The sequence below is a fragment of the Sebastes umbrosus genome, chromosome 18, assembly GCF_015220745.1.
Source record: "Sebastes umbrosus isolate fSebUmb1 chromosome 18, fSebUmb1.pri, whole genome shotgun sequence".
Taxonomy (NCBI): Eukaryota; Metazoa; Chordata; class Actinopteri; order Perciformes; family Sebastidae; genus Sebastes; species Sebastes umbrosus.
The window spans coordinates 19,033,989-19,060,903 of NC_051286.1; the positions used below are offsets into that span (position 1 = coordinate 19,033,989).

Sequence of the window (26,915 nt, forward strand, 5' to 3'; positions counted from 1 at the left end):
AATTTCTCTGATTCGCTGCTTTGTTCTCACTAACGCCACTCCCTCTCTTCATTCACTCTATAGCTCGCTCGTCCACCGTTGCTCTCTCTCCCTCGCTCGTTGAGTTTTTAAAAATGCATTGAATTATTTCACCTTTTCATGGTAAAATTATACATTTTGTCTGAATGTAATCATATGATTAGTTTCAGTCGTTAATGTTGAACACTTTGTGGCTCCGTAAAATAAAACGGGACAGTACTAATTAGATAATTGTATGTTCATTATGATAATCATCTAAAATGTATGTGTTTCATTTTTGCTTGGTGTGAATGTCAAATACTCGTCCTTTAATAGTACACATCTCCACATCACACATTCATTTACCTCAGTTATTTGTATTTAATAGGGAACACACTGTGTTTTTCTGTGTGCTGTTGCTGTTCTTCCTGCTAAACTGTCATTTGACCGCTAGGCAACATTAAATGGAGCCTCACCTCACAGTGTGTGCTGGGATCTCGGCCTCCCTGTGTGTGCTCAGGTCGGTAATACCAGAAAAGACTCATCATCAGCTCTCCTGAGGAGGCAAATTGAGACACACACACAAACGCACGCACGCACACACACACACACACACACACACACACACAGGTACAGGTAAACAATCTTGACCATATGTCCCTTCGTCCATCCATCCGCCATATCTGTCCATGATCTCGTCTCCTTTACCTGTTTTGGGGTCCTCCCACAGCGATGATATCTTGGCGACATATGGGAGGGATTTCTTCCTGGGGCCCGATCGTAGCAGCACAGTGTCTCTGACATGTATCACTTCCCCGTCCCTCTCCACTCCTTCATAACACTGCCGCAGGGCCGTCTCATCCTCTCCCTGAGACGCACACAAACACATGCACGCATACACACCGACAAGGACAGATATAATTCTCATTATAAAGACAAAAAGGAATCTGTCACACGAAGCTGTGTGGTCAAAACACAATTATCTTTTCCCCCTAGAGCTGATTCTTTTTTTCTCCTTTCTGCCAGGCAGCTGTGTGGATGCTATGGTTTCCACTCACAGGGTATTATCAGGTAGTGGAATACAAGAGAAAAGGCCTCAGTGGAGAGACAAGAAGCTCTCTAATCTCTTGCTCATCTTCTCTACTCAGAGACACACTCACAAACAACCTACCGCGATAAAGACATCCCTCTCCGTGGGCATTCCAACAGGCCGCCAGCCGTTGGTGGCGCGTCTGCGGCTGACTCTCTTTTGTTTGGTGCTGCTGAGGCTTGGCAAGGGCGACGGCTGTTTCTGGGGCAGCCGCGTGCGGCCCATGGACAGGGAGCCGTTGGAGGGCTCAATGCTCTGCGGGCACTCCGTGGCCAGCTTTAACCTGGCCTGGGGCTGGTCGCGCCCCGACAGGGGGGTCAGCAGGTGGGGTTGAGTCTGGGTGGAAGTGGGCACACTGGATAGAGGGCAGCTGGAGATGGGCAGGGAGGGGGGAACCAGGAGGGAGGGGCTGTGGTCACCCTGAGGGGAGGAGTAACCCTCTGGAAGAGTAAAGGGTGAGAGGATCACTTTTAAATAACACAGCAAGAAAGCAAAATCATCAAATGTGCGCTTAAAGCTAGACTATGTAACTTTTAAAGGACTAAACGACACAATCGTCCTCTTAGATGAAAAGCTGAAGTCATAAGCAATAAGTTCAATACACTCAGGTTAGATTCTTGGTCTTTTATGACCAGTAGCTAATGGTAGCTAATGTTAGCAAACTTTAATGTATATTATCACACATTATATTGTACACAGCACACAGTGAAATTTAGTCTCTGCATTTAACCCATCCTAGTTTTAGGAGCAGTAGGCAGCTACTATACAGCGCCTGGGGAGCAGTTTGGGGGTCTGGTGCCTTGCTCAACGGGAACTAGCACCTCTCCAGCTGCCAGTTCAGTCTGTAATTGGTCCGTGCAGGGACTTGAACCGGCCGGTGTCCAAGCCAAGTCCCAACAGACTGAGCTACTGCCACCATTGGGAGTAGCTGCTCGGGCTGGGTGATATGGCCAAAATCTTCTATCACGATATAGGTCATTTCATAACCATATACTGTACAGTATATCATGATAGAGCATGGTTTCTGGGATTCATTAAATAAATAGGCTATTTGAAATAACCACATGGTAAACGCCTATTTTTGTATATTCATGTGTGAATAAAATACTTGACATTTAAAAGTACTGTAACTGTTATTTTAAGAACTTGAGTGCAAAATGACATAAACAGTTTTAAGGGAAATAATAGAGAAAAATAAATAAATATAGGCCTAGCCTATACCGCGATAGAAACAATATAGACAAATATATATGATAGACATTTTTATATCGTTTTGACAATATATATGGTCATATTGCCCAGCCCTAGTTGCTGCTGTTACACAAAAATTACATAAAATTAGCAAATTGCATAGTTTCCCCTGTAAATCAGCTTAAAAACAACCTGCTAATTTTATCTTATCCATCAGTCCAACTCTGTATAACACAATTGATACGGAAGATATTACATATGAGCCTCGAGCTTGATTCCTTATCAAAGAAGATCTAAGTCTAAGTCAGAGCCTAAAGCGATGGACACTTTCAAAGCTCAAACAGAAACGTTCACACATGTTGGGCCCCATAACGAGCCTGAGGCAAACATTTAACAACAAAGGACTCTTTGGTTCTTTAAGTAATACCTCAATAACATGGGACCATGGGTTTCTTTCAATAATAACAGCTATACAAAGAGGGCTTAAGATGATGAATCAAAGAAGTGACATAATCATGAACTTGCCATCAGTGTGGGGGGAAAAACCTGCTCCAGATCTTATTGAAAACACTAAATGTGAATGTTTAGACAGTCTCAGTGATAGTTGTTTAACGTGACTATTTGCTTCATTTACTTCAATACGTCGATGATCAATTGTCTCCATGTTCGACTCACCTGTTTTGATGCTGTGTGTGCATCCAGTGCATCCTGTGCTGAAAGAACAACCCCTGCTGGCGACAGGAGGCATGGCTCTGTAGGTGTAGCCGCCGATCCCGCAGGCGTCGCCGTAACAGGGCGAAGCCACCGAGTTGCAGTAGGCTGGGTGGGCCAGCCCCGAGCCGTGGGACACCCGCGGACCCAGCAGCTTGGAGCCGCTCATCCGATTAGGGCACAGACCGGAGGGGGCAAAGTTCAGAGGTCGCGAGGCCAGGTTCGCCGACGTCGTTCCAGTGTGTGTCGGGTGGGCGATGTGGACGTAGTAGCTGGAGAAGCAGTGGTCGGCGGTGCAGAGGCAGGGGTGTGGGCTGAGGGTCAGGGCCGTGTGCGGGTGGGAATGCGTCAGAGACGGTGAGGTTACGAGGCACTCGCGCTTCACAGGGGGCATGGCTGAGTTGAGCGGCTGATCGTCAGATTCTGCGTAGGGCTGCTGGCCCAGGAAGAAGGCCAGGCGGTGGCAGTACTCCACGGAGCCCTCTGGGGGGCAGCAGTAGTATGGGCTCAGTTCGGTCTCCAGCTGCTCCTCCTTCACTTGCTTTAGCGGGTACGCTAGCATGCTGCGCGACTGGTAGCCCGGTTTGGTGAGTCGATGTGTGCAGCTGCCGGTCTCCCACTCCACTTTGGGCTCAAAGTCCGCCTTCTCCTTGCAGGCTGTGCACCCGCTGTGCATCGGAGGGACCTTTTTCCCCTTCTGCTTTTGTGAGCGCCCCTTGTGTTTGACCCTGGAGAGCTGTTTTGGGGTTGAAACCGCAGCGGGAGCCTTGCAGTCCGACGTGATAGTAGCAGTGGGTGCAGCCTTTACTCTCTGTTTACTGGTAGCAGAGGAGCTGGTTAACTTCAGCAGGGCTGCGGCGTTGAGTCCAGCCAGTCGTCTAGGGGCGGGGGCGTCCAGGCTCTCCTGACTCATCCCCCCGCTCTCTGCTCGCTTGGCTTTGGCCTTCTTGACCCGCTTAGAGCTTTGGCACAGTTCAAGTTTGCGAGACGTGGAGGCTTTACTGATGTTTCCTCGCCTAGCCTTCAGGCCTCCAGGGACGCCACTCCTGGTTGGATTTGCATCCAGGGATATCCCTCCATTTGTGGGCTCTTCCTGCCTCCGGGCCTGTTTAGCTGCCGCCTGAGGATCAGAAGGTCTTTCAAGCAGTAGACTGTTCACTGCCTCGGCATTGAGAGAGGCCAGTCTGCGCTTGCGAGGTTGCGGGACATGAATACACTCGCCACGACTCGGGCTGCTTGACTTTGATTTGGTTTTTGGTAATGACTTTGCCTCTTTTCTTTCACCGCTCTTCCCTTTTTTGGGTTTGAGGGATAAATGTCGGCGTGCGTCCTGTTCACGGATGCTTTCCTCCAATCGGGTGAGCAGGACGCGACAGCTGAGCCCCTCGCTGTCTGAACCGACAGCCCTCCCGCGCAACGGGTACAACTTCCTGTCCCGTTTCTTGTCGCGCCTCCGGTCGAGCTTTCTGTTCTGATCTGATTTTTCCGTCCTCCCTCTTTTGTCGTTCACCCTCTTGGCCATGACTTTCCGTTGTTTGATGATCTCACTTATCTTCTTGGTCCTCCCGAATCGAAGTGAGCGTTCGGGCCAGGCGTCGCCCATCGCGCCACCATGTGGCCAAGGAGGGCAGCTGTCCCACCACTCGGCGTTACCGTCGCTCTGCCTGAGCGAACCCTTCTGCCTGGCGTGAGTCATCACATGCTTCTCCACGGGGCCTGCAGATAAGAGAGCGACAAGTGGTCAGAACTTAGTGTCCTAGATTCACCAAGTGCTTACAATTGACACAGAACAACAACCAGTGATCTACACAGTAGTTAAAGTTACTTAAAAAACAAAGCGTTTAATTGGTTCCATAGAGAGCTGGTACATCTCATAACATCTTTATAGCTTTTGCTTCTTATAATCACACAGAAGACGTTAAGATCAGCAGGCGCCACCGTTTGGGCCATTTCAAAACAGAATTGATGGTCGGAGCAGACACTCAGGGAGTGGTAAAAGGTGTATTATAGACCAAGTAGGGACCATTAAGATTACTTCAAACATTTTTTTATTGTCATGACTTAAAACTAGACAAAGCTGGAAAGGTTTTTGTGATGTGGATAGTACTGAGGCACAAAGAAAAGCGAGAACCAACGAGACACGAGCATAACAAAGATATCGACTATCTTACATAAGCCTTCAGTTTTAGATACAAAACAACGTCTAATGCAATACATAAAGAAGTTTGATGATGAGTAAATTCAGCAGAATGCTTTTGTGATTGCACTGAATTGATTTGATCATATGGCGGCGGCGAGCTCTCAGCCTGTCTGTGATCCTCTCATTATAACGGGGTTTGTGTGCGTGCTTTATGTAGCATAGAAGGAACTGATGCACTCTGTCATTCATTCACCGTGCTCGTTGCCTTATCACCTAGTGTGCACACAGCATGCAAATAACAGCTTGTTAAAGCCAATTGTTTAGTCTGAAATGTTTAGTCTGAGAGGAAAATGTCAAAGGGGCCTTACTACAATATAAAGTTCAACTGAGGGAAAGGAGACAAATAAACAAGCCAGCTACCTATAAACCGGGAAAAAATACTGCAGAAAATCAAATTAAGGCTTTCAAAGTTAACGCCATAATAACGTGTTAACGCAAATTAGTTTTAACGTCACTAATTTCTTTAACGCAACTTGCAATTTTTAGGTTTTAGCGGGCTCAGTTTTAAAGCAAATAAAATACTGGCATCATATGAAACTATAAAACCTAAGGAATCCATTAGCATGTCATACTAGTTTGTCGTGAAGGCGGTTAAATATCGCTCAAAACTTACGCTAAATTTTGGCGAGGAAAAACTGTTATGGCCATTTTCAAAGGGGTCCCTTGACCTCTGACCTCAAGATATATGACTGAAAATGGGTTCTATGGTACCCACGAGTCTCCCCTTTACAGACATGCCCACTTTATGATAATCACATGCAGTCTGGGGCAAGTCAGAGTCAAGTCAGCACACTGACACACTGACAGCTGTTGTTGCCTGTTGGGCTGCAGTTTGCCATGTTATGATTTGAGCATATTGTTTTATGCTAAATGCAGTACCTGTGAGGGTTTCTGGACAATATTTGTCATTGTTTTGTGTCGTTAACTGATTTACAATAACAGATATACATACATTTGCACAAAGCAAGCATATTTTCCCACTCCCATGTTGATAAGAGTATTAAATACTTGATAAAGCTCCCCTTAAGGTACATTTTGAACAGATAAAAAATGTGCGATTAACTATGTACAACCATGCGATTAATCACGATTGATTAAGTATTTTAATTGATTGACAGTCCTAGTCTAAATGTTCGTATAGTTCACACATACAGTATATAATGTAGAGAAAGGGAATCTCATGCATACATCTTTGCGGATACTCCCTGAGCTCCTTGTGAAATCATTTAGTAATAAACTCAATTAGCAACAAACAATTAACTTGGGAGTATTCATACAATAATACTCCCTGAGCTCATTGTGAAATTGAAACATGAACAACCAATGAATGACTCATTTATATGTTTATCAACTGTCTTTCAAACAGTAGAGACCATGACTTTACTAAATGTGTTTAGGGAAATGATAACAGTGTATTTTTATACTGGAGCTCGGGTCATAAAGATTTATTGTCTGCCTAATGAGATGGGTAAACTTGTAAAGATCTGCGTCTAAAAGCAGCACACACAGAAGAATCTACACCACAAAGAGAAACTCCCCTACAGCAAATACAATTAGACATCTTCTGCCATTCAACTTTCCTTTTTGTAAACTGAATGGAGGTTCTTTTTCCCAAACTCACGAGAGCTTTTTGTTCTACACCATTACTCCCCATAATTAGCTATAATCGGTTAATGAAATCTCCTCTCAAAGAGGAACTACACACTAAATTTTAATCTTTTTCACTGAACACATAATCACATAGATTCTTATTAGCATATGATTCCTGCTGGGCGATATCGCCAAAATCTTCTATCCCCATATACAGTAGGTGATTTCATATCTCGATAACGATATATATCATGATATAGCATGTTTTCTGGTAATCCAATAAATAAATAAATAAATAGTCTATATGAAATAACCAAATGGTAAAGCTTATTTTTGTATACTCATGTGTGAATTAAATACTGGACATATGAAAAGTAAAGTAGGAGTATTTTCTCATTTGATTAAGAACTTATAGAGAAAAATAAATAGATATTTCCAGCTATACACTGGCTATGTTTACATGCATGCACACAAATACAGAGTAATCAGAATAAGACAATAGTTTGATTGTATTGCAATAGTATTGATTGTTAGTATGTGCTTTTTATTATCAATTTAGACGATGTAATTGTGTATCGTGATATCTTGATATTTTCATCACAATACGATTCCTTTGAAAGACGATAAATTATCATATTGAATTATCGCCTGTTCTCAAAGTGGGCTGGTACTGGTACGCACTATTGACACTTCTACATTTTATCTGGACAATTTTTCGTGCTCCATTTGGTAGAGTTCGCTCGGTCGCTATATGTTAGGAAGAGGTGTAAGCCGTATGAACATAAAAACAAAGTGTGGGGGGGAGGGTTATCAGGACGAGCCGACGCATGGTACGGGGGGAGGGGGAGTGTTGGTGAGAACGAGGGTTAGTGAACTGTTCGTCATAACCTTTTTTATTTGTGAACAAATATAATTATTTAATAATATCATTATTTAAAAGATTTCTGAATCTGCTCTTCTATTTTATAGATTATTGTTTTACTGGGCAAACATTTTCAAGAGAATTGAATGTTCATACGAAGGCTGTGATAAATAATAAAAACAATCATTGAATTAGTAATAATAATGGTCCAAAATTATGAAAAGAAATTGCATAATTTTAAGTCATAAACCTTCAAATTTTCTTGAGGGAGGACCCAAAAACCCAATATCTCCTAGTATCTTTTATTCACTGTAGAAATTCAGACTGTGTCTCTGTATAATATGTAGACACAGTCTAGAGCATCCTGAGCTCTGCTGCATACCTGCCTGTCTGTCTGGCTGGCTGGCTGCTGCTGATTCCAGCCTATAGGCCTCCTAAAATATATATTTAGAGCTATACTACAAATAACACTGGACAGCACTTTAAGTATTAACACTATATAAAAACACACCACCTTTAACCCTATAATGTTCCAGTACGAATATTATAGGAGTATCATAGGCCAACTATAGAAGAGGCATAGCCCAAGTATAATAATAGCAATAAAGCCATCGCTGATTATGACTGACACAGTATAACATGCTTAAAGAAATAATGAATAAATAGGAATAAGTTGCAAGAGATTGCTTATTTTTTTCCACTTCAAGCACTGGTTATCGCCCAGCCCTGCATATGATGTTAACACAAGTTATAATACAACAAAATTGTGTGTAAAAACTGCTTTTATGGCTCAAAATGTACTTGTTTGTGTGTATGCTGGGATTTGAAAGTTGGGTTCAGTCGACTTTTGTGGCCCCTCCCGCACCGTGACGCAATAGGCAAAACTCCTTTACATATATGTGGTGTTGTCTGAGTTTCAAATATTTCCCTAAATAAGCTTTACATCATAATAATAGGTATAGGCATAGCTATCGTTTTATCACCAGGAAAAGCAGTCATCCCAGGTTTTATCACAGTAAGCTTCTTCATTCTGCACAGAGCTGCACTTCAAGAGCTACAGGCCAGGGCTTCTGTTCAGACTAGCACGGCTGTGTGAGGCTCTGATGCTTGATGCAGATTCCTCTGTACTGTGAACTTATCAAGACTGGAGACTTTGGCCCAACTGACGACCTGACAAGATTTCTCAAACATGTTTGATTTTGTCTGACTGTGCTTGTGCAGCGGGAAGGCGGTCCAAGACAGATTGATCCTGGCCGTAGCCAATACGAGTGTAGCTCCAGGGTTAATGAAAATGATATACAACTTCCTGAACTACAACTCCCATTTCTACAGCGTCTCCCGAAGGAAATAACAGAGTTTAATATCATTTATCATCCCGCACCTCAGGAAAACACTTGTGAATTAAATGTAACAAAAAGGTATATACAATAATACCTTGAAACAAAAAAACTACTTTTTTGGGAGCATGTTAATGAACAATCCCTCATCTCTGTGTGTGTGTCCCTCCGTCTTTGCCCTGTCATAGGACGGCTAACTCTAGGCTGTGCTTCTCAGACAAGATGTAATCTGTTTTGCAGTGTGACCTTGCCCGCTGAGACTGAAATTCAACACCAGAATGACACTTCAAACCTAAAAATCAGAGGTGTTTCACTTCATACCATTCACATTCTGTCCCAGAATCAGACAGATGAATGATTTAAAGACACTACAGGTAAGTTGGGTAAAATGTATCTAAATAATAGATGTCATCATGAAACTTCCCCAGTTGATGACTTATATTAAGACAATTATTTTTTGTATTACAAGTATTCTGAAATGTTATGTTTAAACATGCAAATGAGGCAATATCTAATGCTTTCTTTCAGTGGATTTAGGAGAAATCTACAGACAAAGATAGACAAAGTGTAGAAAAATAAACACCTAAATGTGTATTTTGGATGTTTTCTTTCCACTAGTCTGAAAGAATGGAAGCAAAATAGCACAAAATCTCAAAATTGACCAGTGCATGAAAAACATTGTTTTTGCCTGGGGCGTCTCTCCTTAGAGCAACTCTCCCATCTATAAGCAATAACCTTGATGCTGAGCTTTTATTGGGATTTTTTTTTGTAAACCACAAAGATAATTTCCCACTAGCGGTTTTGGGTCACTGCTGAGAAGTGTAGGTGGGGAAACACTGGAGGGAATAACCTGTGAGATATTATCTCATGTGGCAGCGTTCTGGCCGAACGGCAATTTGGCTCTTTAAACACAGTTAGGCCCGCTGATCCTCAGGAAGTAATCTCACATTTACAGGAAAATCAGTGACCCCGCGCTCCGTCTCTAATTGGTTAGAAAACAGATCTCCTTTCAGAGCACCAAACGCCGGGCACACCAGGATACTTTTTTTTAATGATAAGACTTGCAAGATCTCCCAACACTCTGGAGACGATGTGTGTGTGTGTGAAACAGCAGCCCAGACGGACACACATTATCAGGACACACATACTGACTGATCATCTATAGACACCATTCATTTTTTTGTGAAATTGCAGATAAAGCAACCATCAAAACAAACTATTCATGTTTCAGTCCAACACAGGTTTCATACACTCGCTTCCAAATTCAACTATAAACATGCTATAAATATTATTTTTACAATAGTTCATCAAAAAATAAATATAATCCAACACAGCAGACAAAGCACCTAATGACAAAAATATAACAGTAAGTTACCACTGAGGACTAAAAAGTTCAATTCCAAATGTAAAACTGCCACACAATATAAACCAGTCACTTCAAAACACAGAAAACAATACCACACACACTTTGGGAATATTACATAACAACAAAGTGGATCCGAAACTATAGGTCCTCACTAGTTTTAAATACATTGCCTGTGAATGATGTTCATTTTACTAGACTTTTACTTAAGGTCCCTTTTTCAGAGTAATAAATCTATGTAGGTTTATCACTATATTATGGTATGTCATAAAATATTTATTAACATGTGCAGCAGGTTTAAAACTATTTATAAATGGATTTAAAACTACTGAAGACGTGTTTATTTGTGATTATAACTATGTCTTACAGTGTTAACAAAGACATTCATGAACACTTTCAAAAATGTCCTTGTATCTGTTTACAACGTGTGTTATAAAGTCTTTTCTCTAAGGGACTGTACGTAACTTTAAAAAAAGCAAGGTCCTCCACAGCCTTATTAATATTTTCTTTGGACCCACCCCCTGAAAAACTACAATATCCTATACCCCTATAACCATAACAATATAGTGAAAATACAGCCACTCTCTATTTCTGTAGGTGCTTATGGACTTTAGCACCACAATATTTTTCTTTTACTGAAAATGTGTTTATTTGTGATTAGAACTATGCTTTACTGTGTTAACAAAGACATTCAAAAAACACTTATAAATGCCCTTATATCTGTTTACAACTACACTATAGTGTCTTATAAACTCTTTTCTCTGAGGGACTGTACAAAAGTTTATAAAAGCAAGGCCCTCCATAGCCTTATTAATATTTTCGTTGAAGAACGAAACTGCAAACCCCTACACCTATACATACTTTAGCACCGCAATATTGTTTTTGCCGCAGAATGAATGAAATTAATGTAAGTCTGAAATGTGAAAAAGTTGAAACATTCCCTGATCTCCCAACAAATACCCTCCTGTGAGCAATTTTTTAATACCTTCCACCCATTTCTGCCCTCCTCCCATCACTAATCATTTTTATACAGTCCCTAATTTGTTGATTTTTCCTGTGAAATACTGAATATCTCTTCGAGCCTCTAAAATTCTTCAAATAAGACAAATCTGAGGGTAAGGCTGCAACTAATGATTATTTTCGCTGTCGATTAATCTGTTGATTATTTTCTCGATTAATCGGTTATTTGTTTGGTCTATAAAATGCCAGGAAATGGTGAAAAATGTCATTCAGAGTTTCCCAAAGCCCAAGATGACATCCTAAAATGTCTTGTTCTGTCCACAACTCAAAGATATTCAGTTTAGGCACACACGTATCACGCACTGTGCGTAGGGCACCAAGTGCCGGAGGGGGCACAAGACAGCCTGGCCATGACACTGCCGTATGCCACTGAGGTGTCACGGACCTCGCGGTGAAGACAGCTCAACTTTGGAGTGATATTTAGGCCCTTTCTCAGTAAGCTAGCATGACATGTTTGGTAACAACAGATTCATCACAATCTCAAGATTCATATGATACCACTGCATGTCCACTATCTTAAAATCCCGCAACGGCCTTCAAATGACAATAATGTTAATGACAGTCAGATCATTTTCTGTGGGTTAAAGGTATAGTAAAGAACTGAGGAGGAGAATAATTCCAATCTTAAGATCATGGTAGTCAATGAGACAGGCAGAGTCTAATTAAATATAACCACATTAACCTATGGTTCTATTTTTCACTTTGAGATGGTTAAAGTATGTTAGAAATAGGCCTGCCAGTAGGCTGCCGTTTCATTTTTGGCCTATTCAAACAAGACCATTTCATTTAAAAGATATATATCAGCTTACCTTGTTTTTCAATGTGTTACTGTTACTGGTGCATTCTGGTCAGATTTAATTATGTTTTGTCTCATAATCAAGGTCAATATGGTAACTATATTATAAGCAGGTTAAGGCATGGCAAGAGGGGCACTAGCTAAAATCTTGCCTAGGGAAACAAATTGGTCAGGGCCGGCACTGAGTTTACTGTCATAGAGGAGTAAAGAAACCAGAACATATTCACATTTAAGAAGCTGGAATCAGAGAATTTAGACTTTTTTTTAAATAAAATGACTCAACGTGATTAAGTGAATATCAAAATAGTTGGTGATTAATTTAATACTTGACGGCTAATCGATTAATCGTTGCAGCTGAGAGAGACACATCACTTTTTTGTGGAACTGCTCACAACTCAAGTCCACTCTCAGTGCTGGAATGTAACTAATTTACTCGAGTACTGCACTTAAATACAAATTTAAGGTACTCGTACTTTCTTTTCATGCTACTTTATACTTCTACTCCACTACATCTCAGAGGGACATCTTGTACTTTTTACTGCACTACTTTTATCTGATAGCTTTAGGTGCTTTAAAAATGAAAATTTTTACACACAAAACATGTGATTGCTGCTTTTCTTTTTAATGATTTTAATGTATTTTCAATAGCTTTTTCCTGCATTGAGTACTTTTACTTGTAATACTTTAACTACATTTTCCTGATAATACTTACATACTTTTATTTAAGTAACATTTTCAATGCAGAACTTTTACTTACCGGATCGGATATCGGTTACAATGGGGCCGATCTATTCAATTCAATTCAATTATATACTATGTACATTATATGTTGGAATTTTAATTCCTGTTTAAATTTTGACCAGTTTGTTGCTGCATTAAAAAGGTTTACACTTGAGTTGTAATCGAATCTGGCGATACGATACGTATCATGATACAGGGGTTACGATTAAATATATCCGATATTTTGCGATAGTGTCAGCGATATATTGAGATTTTTTTAATCAAATTTTTGGAAAACTGTTATAGAATAAAGAACACACCACCATATGCAAAAAATCTGAGTAAAAAAAGTTTACGTTTTTATGCAATCAGAACGGTGGGATCTGCATTTGCATTTATTACAGTCCATGTAAAATCTAACATCATAGCACTACTTTGAGAGGGCGCATATACTGAGAGGATGCATCTCTTTGCAAATGAAATGAAGTATTGACTTTATTGAACTTTAAGTTCCTCTTTGCATGTTAACTATTAATTCAAAATCAATAGTGTTTTTGAGAATCGATACAGTATGACAAAACATAATATCGCGATATTGGATTTTTTCGATATTTTCTTACACCCCTACCAGGTATCCATATCGGGACTGAAAAGGTTGGATCGGTGCATCCCTACTCTTACTTGTAGTGGAGTATTTTCACAATGTGGTATTAGTACTTTTACTCAAGTAAAGGATGTGAACACTTCCTCCCCCACTGTCCACTCTAACTCCATAATTTATGATAAGAGGTCAGAGTATAACTGGCTTCATTGTAAAGGCAAAAAGCTTTGAGCTGAACGTTTCTCAGACATGTTTCTATTTATTCCTTATTCCAACGGATAAGGAACGACCGATTTGTGAAGTTGAAATGAAGAGTTATCTGATACGATACCTCTTCATTTCACTACAAAAACACCTCAATAAGGTGACAGCTGGTTGGAGGGAGATCACCAGGAGCCTGACAGTTTACTTAGGCTACTGTTGTTGTCATTTTCAGAAAAATATCGCAGCATAAAAATTGTGTTTTCTGTTTAAAAAACAGTCGGAAGAGAGCAAGTGGCCTACTCACCAATCTTTTAATGTCTCCCGTCTGATATGGAGCACACAGCTGATAGGCAGGTGGTTTGTGTATACATGGTGTAACAGAAGTGCATATTTAACAGGGTGTGGACAGAGATGTTATTAATACGCTATAAGTAAATAGAAATACCACAAATCTATCTTCTTATCTTGTTGTTTTCTTATTTTAGTTTATATGAAGACACAACAAGGTCAATATTATTCATCATTAAAATACAAAAAATATAAAGATGCATTTCTAGGGGGTTCAGTGAGCCCCCTGAACCAAAACTGTGTTCATAAACCACTACATTATCCAGCCAATAAGCAACATGCAACAACACCTTGCAGACAACAAACTCCATCTCTGCTCCAGATCACCTGGTAACACACGCATGCAACAATCATTACTCACATTACACCTGTAATTAACACCAAAAACACACACATCAAAAAAAATAAAATAATAACCAGCTGAGCCCATGCATTGGGATCGGATTGACTCTTATTTTACATTTTACATGTCTGTCACACAGCTGGTGACGATAGTGTAAGCGATATATTGCGATTTTTTTAATCTAATTTTTGGAAAACTGTCATAGAATAAAGAACACACCACCATATGCAAAAAATCGGGAGTAAAAAAGTTTACGTTTTTATGCAGTCAGAATAGTTGGATCTGCATTTGCATTTATTACAGTCCATGTTAAATCTATCATGATAGCACTACTTTGAGAGGGCACATACACTGAGAGGATGCATATCTTTGCAAATTAAATAAAGTATTGTCTGAGTTCATCTTTGCATGTAAATTATTAATAAAAAATCAATACAGTGTTTTTGAGAATCGATACAGTATGACAAAATATAATATTGCGATATTTGATTTCTTCGATATTTTCTTACACCCCTAAAAAAAATATATATATATATAGATGCATTTCTAACCAAACTGTGTTCATAAACCACTACATTATCCAACCAATAAGCAACATGCAACACACCTTGCAGACAACAAACTCCATCTCTGCTCCAACTCCATCAGAGCTCAAAACACCAAACACACACATCAAAAACAATAAATAACCAGCTGAGCCCATTGCATTGGGAATCGGATTGACAAGGGTTCTTATTTTACCATTTTTCCATGTCTGTCACACAGCTGGTGACATAAACCACTACATTATCCAACCAATAAGCAACATGCAACACACCTTGCAGACAACAACTCAACATCGCTGCTCCAACTCCATCAGAGCTCAAAACACCAAACACACACATCAAAAATAAATAAATAACCAGCTGAACCCATGCATTGGGATCAGATTGACAAGGGTTCTTATTTTAATTTTTTTCCATGTCTGTCACACAGCTGGTGACATAAACCACTACATTATCCAACCAATAAGCAACACGCAACACACCTTGCAGACAACAAACTCCATCTCTGCTCCAGATCACCTGGTAACAGGCATGCCACACAATCATTACTCACATTACACCTGTAATTAACACCTCATCCACTTTGCTTTTTCAACTTCTAGGTATATAGAGCTCAAAACACCACACACATAAAAAACACTACATTAGCCAACCAATAAGCAACACACCTTGCAGACAACAACTCAACATCTCTGCTCCAACTCCATCAGAGCTCAAAAACACCAAAAACACACACATCCAAAACAATAAATAACCATCTGAGCCCATTGCATTGGGATCGGATTGACAAAGGTTCTTATTTTACCATTTTTCCATGCCTGTCACACAGCTGGTAACGAGCAGCCACGAGGCGCTGCTGGCATGTTGAGCTTCATCAAGAAGAGGAGATAACAAGAATTTCTAAAAACATGTTTTTTTTTTTTGTTTTTCTTCACAAGACTTGCAGATTACAAAAAACAAAACATCCGCTGTAGATCAGGACATGCATATACGATATAATGCCATGCATAAATATCAACACAGAGTGGTGGAGCGATACAGTAGGATGGGATACAGTGCAGCTTGACGTAGCTTTGCCCATCTGAAGTAGCCAGCCAGGCTCTAAATATGGGCTGGAGAGGAGGAGGAGGAGGAGGAGGGCTACACACACACTCATAGAGCAAAATAAAGGGCAGTCACCCTTCTTGATCACATTTTTCTAACCGGATTCCTCATTATTACCGACACGGTGTGCTGTGTGTGATCCTAGTCCTGGTGGTGGAGGATATCTGGGCACGTAGCAGCAGCAGCAGCAGCAGCAGACCCGTGTATATCGCTTCTTCTGGTGCACGAACGAAGCTGTGAAAAAAATGGGTTCTTTTGCGCTCCTCTCTCTCTCTCTCTCTCTCTCTCTCTCTCTCTCTCTCTCTCTCTCTCTCTCTCTGGACGAGCCGGCCAGTCGGAAGCAACTTCAAACATTCAGGGCCAAATAGCAACAATCGAGCTGGGTAACTTACGGATCGCTTCCTCCTGCCGTCGAGTAAAATCTGCGGGTATATGAGGCTAAAGAGAGAGGAGGAAGCCCGCCTGTGCCGCCGGACTGGTGCGATGGTGGAGCTCCGTGAACTGGGAGAGCTGCTGGGAGGAGTGGAGAGAGGACGGTCGGTGGCGCTGCCTGCGAGATGTGTGTGCGTGTGTCTGTCTGTGTGTGTGTGCGCTCTCTCTCTTCCTGGTTGGGCTTCCACCACCGATTTGCAAAGAAAAACTTCATCTGAACCAATTGCCACAGCCTCCAATGACGGACAAACAGCTGTTTATTGTGCAGAGGGGGATAAGAAACTCAATATTTGCTCTATCCAAAAGAGAAACTTGGCTACATCATCATCTGCTGCTCCACCACCACCACGACGACACGCATGCCTCACCCTGTCATTTTTTTTTTTGTCGTGACCAAAACCCCCACGATCAAGTCAACCACCAGACTGTTTAAAACACGTCTGGCTGGAGAAATTCAGATGAAGGAGGTGTCCCATGTGGTGCGTGGGAGATATGGGGTTTAAATGGTGCACCATTTAACAAAGTTCTGATGAGTTATATGGGATGTAAAGGGGAAGCTATAAAACTCACTTTTTATGACCATGAAATGCATGTATCTCACGTGCTTTAAGGGGTTAAAAAAAATAACTTTTCTGAAATATCTGGATTTATGTATATTTTGTTACATTTGGTTTTAAATGGTGCACATTTAACAAAGTTCTGATGAGTTATATAGGATGTAAAAGGGAAGCTATAAAACTCACTTTTTATGACCATGAAATCCATGTGCTTTAAGGGGTTAAAAAAATAACTTTTCTAAAATATCTGTATTTATGTGTATTTTGTTATATTTATGATTAAACCTGCAGTAGGCAGAACGTTTTGGGGGGCATCTTGGGGGAAAAAATCCATAATAACCTTTCCGCATATTGTAATTCAAGTGTTCTGAGAGAAAACTAGACTTCAGGCATTAAAAAATCTAGCCTGTGACACGAGACTTTGACCAATCACAGGTCATTTCAGCGAGAGCATTCCTATTGAGCGTTCCTATTGGCTGTGCTCCAGCTGTTGGGCAGTGCTTGGTATTTCCTCAACTGAACCCAACATGGCTGCTGCTGGGTCACAAACATTCATTCATTCATTCTCATTTTACAGCTAAACAGTAACAGAAATGCGTGTATCTCATGTGCTTTAAGGGGTTAAAAAAATAACTTTTTAAAAAAATATCTGTACTTATGTATATTTTGTTGCGCTCTCTTCCTGGTTGGGTTTCCACCAACGATTTGCAAGAAAACTTAATCTGAACCAATTGCCACAGCCTCGCTTGAAACCCCCCGTTCCGCCAATGACGGACAAACAGCTGTTTATTGTGAAGAGGGGGGATAAGAAACACAATATTTGCTCTATCCAAAAGAGAAACTTGGCTACATCATCTGCTGCCCTCTACCACGACGACATGCATGCCTCACCCTGTCATTTTTTTTGTCGGGACCAAAACCCCCACGACCAAGTCAACCACCAGACTGTTTAAAACACGTCTGGCTGGAGAAATTCAGATTGAAGGAAGAAAAAGGCATTAAAAATGATATCAACACAGTGTGGGCCATGTGGTGCGTGGGAGATATGGGGTTTAAATGGTGCACCATTTAACAAAGTTCTGATGAGTTATATGGGATGTAAAGGGAAGCTATAAAACTCAAATTCATAATATCCTTTTAACCTAACTAATAACCTAAGTTCTGCACCTCCTCATCGCTCTGTTTTCAGGCTTGAAAATCCATGTGCTTTAAGGGGTTGAAAAAATAACTTTTCTAAAATATCTGTATTTATGTATTTTGTTATATTTATGATTAAACCTGCAGTAGGCAGAATGTTTTGGGGACATCATTGGGTAAAAAAATCCATAATAACCTTTCAGCATATTGTAATTCAAGTGTTCTGAGAGAAAACTAGACTTCAGGCATTAAAAAATCTAGCACCTGACAGGAGACTTTGGCCAATCACAGGTCATGTCAGAAAGAGCGTTCCTATTGAGCGTTCCTATTGGCTGTGCTCCGGCTGGTGGGCGGTGCATGGTATTTCCTCAACTGATCTCAACATGGCTGCCGGGTCACAAACTTTCTCATTTTACAGTTAAACAGTAACAGAAATGCATGTATCTCATGTGCTTTAAAGGGGTTAAAAAATAACTTTTCTAAAATATCTGTATTTCTGTATATTTTTGTTACATTTATCATTAATCCTGCAGTAGGCAGAATGTTTTTGGGGGCATCATTGGGCAAAAGAATCCATAATAACCTTTCAGCATATTGTAATTCAAGTGCTCTGAGAGATAACAAGACTTCTGCACCTCCTCATGGCTCTGTTTTCAGGCTTTAAAAAAATCTAGCCCGTGACGGGAGACTTTGGCCAATCACAGGTCATTTCAGAGAGAGAGCGTTCCTATTGGCTGTGCTCCGGCTGGTGGGCGGTGCTTGATTTCCTCAACTTATCTCAACATGGCTGCCGGGTCACAAACTTTCTCATTTTAAATGTGCTGTAAAGGGTTAAAAAATAACTTTTCCAAAATATCTGTATTTCTGTATATTTTGCTACATTCACCTCTAAATAGAGGTTTTATTAAACTCTCCATAGCTGGGATTGGAACCGAGATGAACCAACTAGACTATCATCAAGTACAACCACCAAAATGTCCAGATATGTTCCCTCAACATGGCCGAATAGTCCCACGTAATTCAGGCTAACTCCATTGTGTGTTGTTGGGGTATGTTGTCTATAACTGTAATACACATACTGCCCACGGCCATATAAGGGCCATAGCGTCCCCGTCCCGTCACCAGCTCTAAAGTCTCTAAAATTCTGTAATTATATGGATTTGACCTATTCAGTTTACTGTTCATTGATATTTTTTGTCAATTTTAAAGTCTAAATGGTGTTTCAAAGCCTTCTCCACACACATAATACAATTCTCGTGGCAAAATTCTGAATCCTTTCACATTAGTCACATTTGAATATATTCAGTTTAATCTACATAGAAAGTGCCCACATTGTGTAAATTTCCAGGTTTCCCAGAGTGAATACCAACAACATGACCTCTGTGTCCTCAATTATAACTACGGCCCTCCATATAATTTGAATGTGTTGTAATCTACAACATAACTATAGCTGTCAGATAAATGTAGTTCAGTAAAAAGTACAATATTTCACTCTTCAGTGTAGTAGAGTAGATGAATAAAAGAAAATTGAGATACTGAGATAAAGCATAAGTACCTGAAATTAGTAGGGGTCGGTTGGGACACTTTTATATCAACACCAAATGACCTTTCATTATTCACAGACTACTTTAACAGTAATGACAATAATTTGATCCCTGAACAGATACAGGTGTCTCCTAACAATTTATCAGATTTTTTAGAGCCCAAAACAAATGTGAAACGCAAAATTTTGTTAAATGAACAAGGAGTGCATTTTCCCAAAATTCTGCCTGCCAAGGACGGTTGGGACAGTGGTTGGTTCTGGGCAAAAAAAAATACCATTTAAAATTGAAGAAATTGCAGTCTAAATTTTAAGAACTTATATCTAGAATTTTACTTGCTCACACATTTCTTTGAGAAAAAAAAGAACAGAAACATTTGTAAAATGATAATATTTTCATAAATTACTGAGATATGGAATTTGGCAAAAAAAAAAAAAAAGGGTTTCTGACCGGCTGCCACTTGAGTAAACATTCACTCTTATCTGATCTTATTTAATTAGGAAAAAAACTTCATCAGCTGATAGGCCTGAAAATAAGCTTTGCAAGGCATGGTGAATGGCATCGACATGGTTGCTTACTCGCTAAAATGGCTCTGTCCCAAGTGTCCTCCACTCCCAACTGTCCCCTCTCCGCTACATCATTAGTACTTAGTTACATTCCAGCACTCCATACTGAGCTGGGTTGGAAATAGGGTTGCACAATTTATGGCCAAAATGAGAATCACGATTTATGACGATTATTCGTTGATTTTAGGGACAAAATATTCTTATTGCACTTTCACATTTAAATAAACGGAGCACTGCTTTCACTTCCATGTTACATTCCTGCTAATTAACAACTCTTTACATCAAAATAAGACTTCAAACAAGGTTCGTCTTCACCTGAATTCAGTGCATTTTTGTTTTGCTCGTTGGCAAAACGAGTAATATACAGTATATTACTCCTACTCTAGACTACAGCCGCAACATTTAGGTAAGTGTTTCACAGGCTGCCGCTGTAAGGTGTGCGTGCGCAGCGGCAAGACGGCTCCCCAAAAGTGAAGCCAACACATCTCGATCGTCCCCTGGTGGCTGGCTGTTAGTTTAGGAAGCGCTTGATTTGATTGAGTTTTCTATGAGCAGAGCACACATTTTAAACCTCAATATCGCAGTTCATCATGTTCTTTCAATTGTGGAAAGTAAAAATCGTGATTAATATTCAATTAATCGTGCAGCCCTAGTTGGAAAGATTATACAGGTTTGTAATAATGTAATCCATTAATAATAATAATAATACATTTTATTTAGTGGCGCCTTTCTGGACACCCAAGGACACCTTACAAAAATCAGTTAAAACATTGACAGATAAAACAATCTAAAAACAACAGGACATGACAGAGACATAATTGTACAGACACATAGGATGGGTGATGATGAGTTCTAGAGAGAGTAGGCCAGTTTAAACAGGTGGGTTTTGAGGAGGGATTTGAAAGATGTGATGTTGTCAGACTGCCGGATGTGTGGGGGGAGTGAGTTCCATAACCTGGGAGCAATTGCATGTTTTATACTGCTAGAACGAGGACGAGGGGGGCTCAAACTGTCTTCCTCAACAGACAGGACGACTGAGGTAGGATGTGGAGTGATGAGGGTCTGGAGCACATGGTTATATTATGTAGTAGTTAGTTTAATAAGGTGCAGCAACTAAAAGCATGTCTTCATGCGAGTAAGAAGAGGCAGAGGGGGTGTAGGCGTTTAGATTGCCTGCACCTTGTTAATAGGAGTTTCTCATAGGGTGGTGGACAATGTTCTGGGTGTTGCTGGTGACTCAATTCCACATTATTGCCATAATGTCAGCACTGCCACTGCCTCCTCTACTCTTCATGTCTCAACACTAAATTGCTGCACCTTATTAAAAAGCTCTTAGTAGAGCTGCGTGCTTCAGATCCTGCCTGTCGACAGTGTTTGGCATTGATCTGATAAATCATTGACTACATGTGTAAATTAAAAGAAATAAATGACTTACTACTAACATCTGAAACTCACCAGTTACCCATTTCTTTTCATCTTGTCTGTCATTATAGCCACAAAAACGGCATCGCGGAACTGGCATCTGAAAATAGCGGGGTGTAGTTTACCCAGCCGGAACATTTCTTCTACACCACCACTTAGAAACTCTCAGTTACCACGCAAAATATTAGGTTTAGAAGTTTTTAATTGCATCTGACATATAAAGAGCATTTCTTAGTGTGTTTCTTTTCTCGTACCAGAAAGGTTTAAAAGGCAATCTGATATTTATCGAAGCAGCCACTTTGTTACCTACTGTACTCCAACCCTTTTTAATGGCAAGAAATGCCGCTGCAAGTCACAAAAGCCGAAAGGGCTGAATTATACAGTTGGATACACTGTAATTACATCATTTAAAATCATTATTTACATCTCTTCAAAAGGTGCCCGTTACAGGCCGAGCCGTTTTGTGCTGTGGGAAAGAAACTAAAGTGATTGTCACATTGTGTAATGCCAAATAATCAATACCTCCCCCTTTTAGAGCAGCTGATCCAATCAGTTCTATTGTTACATTAAGAACTAATCACTTGTTATTTGTCTTAGAAAACAAGTTACATCTTTTAAACCTCCACCTGTGGATGTGAAGTAGAACACATCTCTGCCAACTGTTAACCTAACATTCATCAAACGGCCAGAAACATGACGCCAAATGAATGCAAAGCGTTCACGTCATATCGTTCAGACTGTAACTGCAAGTCTGAAGAGCATCACCCACTTGGTGAAAACAACTACAGAAGTGTCAAACTGTGGCAAAGCCTCCATCGCCAGGGTTAATTCGTAGACTGTATATAAGAAGTGGACGTAGTCACCGTGACGTCACCCATTGGTTTGAGGACTGCCATTTTGAAGCCTTGAGTTTGGCATTTTGGCTGTCGCCATCTTGTTTTTTTTGCAACCAGAAGTTACACGAGAAGACATTTTTAGGCGACCAAAATATTATATTTAACTTTCATGAACTGAAAACACACTGTGAAAGGGTTAAAGTTCTAAGACGAAAACACAGACACAAAACTCCCAGACCGGACAGTTGTCCGTGTTTTCGTCTTATAACTTTGTGTTACGGGCAACCTCCAGGTCTGAAAAGTGAAGCCAATGCTGAAGTGCCCTAAACTTGCATTCTTTCTAACAGCCAGCAGGGGGCGACTCTTCTGGTTGCAAAAAGACGTCAGATTATATAGAAGTCTATGAGAAAATGACCCTACTTCTCACTTGATTTATTACCTCAGTAAACATTGTAAACATGAGTTTGTGGTCTCAATCTCTAGTTTCAAGTCTTCTTCAATACAGCATGATGTTCATTTAGTAAATTATGGTCCCATTTAGAGTCAAATAGACCATGACGCAGAGTATGCTTTAGGGCATGGCTACCTTGTATTGACAGGTCGCTACCATGGTGTTGTCCGGTGAGGGTGTTGTCCGTGTTTTCGTCTTTGAATTTGAACCCTTTCACAGTGTGTTTTCAGTTCATGAAAGTAATTTATAACATTTTTGGGTGCCTAAAAACGTCTTATTCATTGTTCGGTTGCATTTAACTTCTGGTTGCAAAAAAACAAGATGGCTACGGCCATAATGCCGAACTGAGGCTTTAAAAAATGTCAGTACACAAACCAATGGGTGATATCACGGTGAGTACGTCCACTTCTTATATACAGTCTGTACCTACCTATAGCTGCCTTGAGTTATTTTTTATAGAATAAATAATTGTTGAGTGACAGGGCCGGGACCCAATCAGTAAACTACAATAACCAATTAGGGCCAACAACAAGCCAGTAAAATAACGGCATGACTGTCTGGAACATAATGAGCAAAACAAATCTTCACTTTAACATATTTTCTAACAGTCAGAGACAACCTGAGCGACGCTACCTGCAACTGAACTTCAATTTTAGGTCAAGTAAATGCTGTTGACAAAAAAAATCTATTCACTAAAGCATTTATTTGATGATAATTAAATAGACTGAGGATAATTCACTGTGTTATGTTTACAGCTTAAGGGCAAACACATTTTTTACTGGGATGTAAGGTCGGTCATTATGTGAAAAACTAATGATAGCTGAGAGTCAAAAGCACAAGATTACTTGCTTCTATGTATCATGACAGGCACTGACTATGAATTCCTGGCAGCTCCTGTTATGTTAAAACGGTTTGTTTTTCTGGTTTCTTACGGGAAAAAAAAGCAGAGATGGATCACTGAAAGTGACACGCAGAGGCGATGCAACCTCTGTCCACACATTCATACATGTATCTGATTGCTGGCTGCCCCCGAAGCACTACACACACACACACACACACACACACACACACACACACACTTAGTTCCACTTGCTCAGTAACTAACAGTCTTCATTCAGTTGTCCTACATCTCTTTGCCCATTTCAAACAGAGCAGACATGAAAGCATCACAGTTTCTGTGGACAAGGAGCGTGGAAGGGCCATTGAGAATTAATTAAATAATCAGGGCAGAGCCTCTATACTTAAAGGGCCACCATGGGTTAATTATAAAATTAAACACATATCACCATGAAAAGGACAGTGCCACGCATGTCAAGATTTCTTGTTATTCACAAGGTCAGCACTGGCTAGATTTGCAACAGTCTAGCAGAGCAGATGGGTTTAATTTCAGAGAAGTGAATGGAAACCTGGTGTGTACAGGTACTGCCCGGGTTTCTTCAGGACAATGAGAGTGTATGAACATCAACAAGCCTTATACAATGAAACCAAGCAACCATGATGCTAACCTTGCTTCATCATCAGAAGGTGCTGCTCTATGGAGCTGCTCAAATGACATCCAGTGTAAACACAATATATGTTTCAATATATATATTTGATGAAGTGTTACACACAAATGAAATTAAATGTCAGTCAAACAAGCAGACCATGAGACTTTAAACGGAGCTGCGCTGTACATCATTGTGGCATTACAGGTAAAGGAAAAAGCCAAGTTAGTTAATAGTAAATGATTAGTAGAGGTGTGCAGTAGCAAGAGGCTTCATCGTACAGTATCATTCAATAGAAGACTCAATTCAGTACACTGTTTTGTTCAAAATCTTAAATTATGTAAAAGTATCAACACAACAATGTACAAATATCCCATTACAAGTAAAATCCCTGCATTCAAATGTGTACTTAAGTAAAAGTACATAAGTATTATCAGCAAAATGTACTTAAAGTATGAAAAGTAAAAGTACTTGGCCCCTGTGACTAGTAGCCTATTATTCTTTATCTTACATTATATTATATTATATTATTAAATTGTTACTATTAATGGCTCAGTCATAAGTAGCATTTTCTTGTTGTAGCTGTGTGAAGTAGAATTACTTTTAACTACTTTGTATCAGGGGCGGAGCCAGATGTTCTGCAGATGCATAGATTTTTTTCCCCCCATTTACCGCAGCTATATGCACTATTTTTCAAGCCATTCGAGATGATAGAATGCCTCGAGATCTGTACATCATTTGGGAAAAACATAATAGTAACTTGCCAAGGAAAAAATCATCCTGTAGAGCCGACATCCTGTTTTGTATCTAATTGTTCTCCAACTGTCTACATTCATAAACCATGACACAACATATTGAGGATGATTCATTTTCATTCCTGCCACCTAAAAAAAGGCTAAATTACAAACTACTTTTCAAAGAACTAAAAGGTTCCTTCAGTCCATTGTTTTCTGCATTTCCACCGCGGTCTAAAGACTTGCGAAGATTAGACAAATTAGTCCACTGACGTATGAAAAAGCAACATGACATGGCACGACGGCTGCTTGGGGTCACAGCGGTAAACACACCCACCTGCTTCATCTAAAAGACATGATGAAAAAAAAAAAGTGAGGTTTTGTCTTACTGCAATGATATTTACAGCTGAATGATGCACGTTGGATGTAATGAATGAAATGTAATGGAGGAAAATGAAACTAAGAGCGTCTGTCTCCACAGTAAATCATCTGTTGAGTGTTTGATGATTTCTTTAAATAACTTTTCTTCCTCTCATTCACAGCACTGTCTCCCTCTTCTAACATTACCGCTTGCCCTCTCAGCTCACCCTCTCAATCTCACTCTCTCTTTAATGACTCGGGAGGCCGACAGCAGAGCCTAACTTTACTTTTAATGTTATCAAAGAAAGAGAAATTCTCTTCCCCTTGTCCTAAAATGGTTCTAAATCAATACTAGAGTACTTCCTTGTTATATACATGAGTTGAAGCCATTACAGTAGCGGCGCTGTGTGTGTGTTTGACCAATCAGCAATGGTCATCCCTGCAAACTCCACCCCAAAGGTTCCTGTACTTTCATAAAGTAATACCCCGCCCCCAACCAGGATCTTTTTGGGGAGTAAAAAGGCCCAGAAAATGTACCCAGAACTTAATTTAGACCCTGGTCCCTGCGATGGAAACGAGGCTATAGATGACAATAGTTCCCCAGTAATTGAACTTTTGCTTCATTGATTTGTCGGTCCAGTCACAGAGACTGAGGGGAAATGACACAGAGTTGAAGGTATTTTACAAACCTAACAGATTCAGAGAGGAAATGTGTCTTTGGTTGATCTGCTGTCAACTCATAGACATCTGAAACTGTGACAAGGGGAACCAACCAGACGATGCTTCTTTGTATTGTATTTTATAAGCTAATCATGTGTTTTTTAAATGTAATATCTTATTTTGAAAAATAACTTGTAACTACAGCTGTCAGATAAATGTAGTGGAGTATAAAGGACAATATTTCCCTCTGAAATGTAATGGAGTAAAAGTATAAAGTAGCATAAAATAGAAGTACAGGTACCTCAGAGACAGATTTGTGGAGCTTATAGAAATCCTACTATGGCGTTTCTGTTGAACATTGCAGAAAGTCCAATTAATGCCAAAGTATTGGAAATGATTAGCACAACTGAATGATGATACGAAGTGCTGGAATACAATAAATGAATAAGCAGAGTCCATTTAAAATATACCACTAATCCAAAAACTCTTGTAGTGACCCATATTTCATTGATGATTTAAGCGTTTGATTTGTGTGTTGGCAGAGATCCATTGATAATTCACAGCGGATTGCCTTTACAGTAATGGCTCAGTTATTAGTCCTACATGGCTATTTAATGACGGGTCTGGGTGTGAGTCATTTAAACACTTCTATATTAACTTTTATGACATTTATGATGGCTTAGTGAGGTAGGGCGCTATGTCGGATCAGAGAG

General features: G+C 40.1%; 1 protein-coding gene across 3 annotated transcripts in view; it reads right to left on the reverse strand.

Moving 5' to 3' along the window:
• LOC119476829 (bromo adjacent homology domain-containing 1 protein-like) overlaps positions 1-26,915 on the reverse strand; it is a 37,845-nt gene that overhangs the window by 4,076 nt on the left and 6,854 nt on the right. Inside the window, exons 1-5 of one of the 3 annotated variants that reach the window (XM_037750386.1) lie at positions 16,415-16,555; positions 2,954-4,705; positions 1,169-1,527; positions 706-865; positions 474-553 (exon numbers count right to left, since the gene is read on the reverse strand). In XM_037750386.1, coding sequence (XP_037606314.1) covers positions 474-553; positions 706-865; positions 1,169-1,527; positions 2,954-4,685 — 2,331 coding nt within the window. In that variant the 5' untranslated portion in view covers positions 4,686-4,705; positions 16,415-16,555. Of the gene's footprint in view, positions 1-473; positions 554-705; positions 866-1,168; positions 1,528-2,953; positions 4,706-16,139; positions 16,298-16,414; positions 16,556-26,915 lie in introns of those variants that run through there. The other 2 variants (XM_037750387.1, XM_037750385.1) reach the window with 2 other exon arrangements.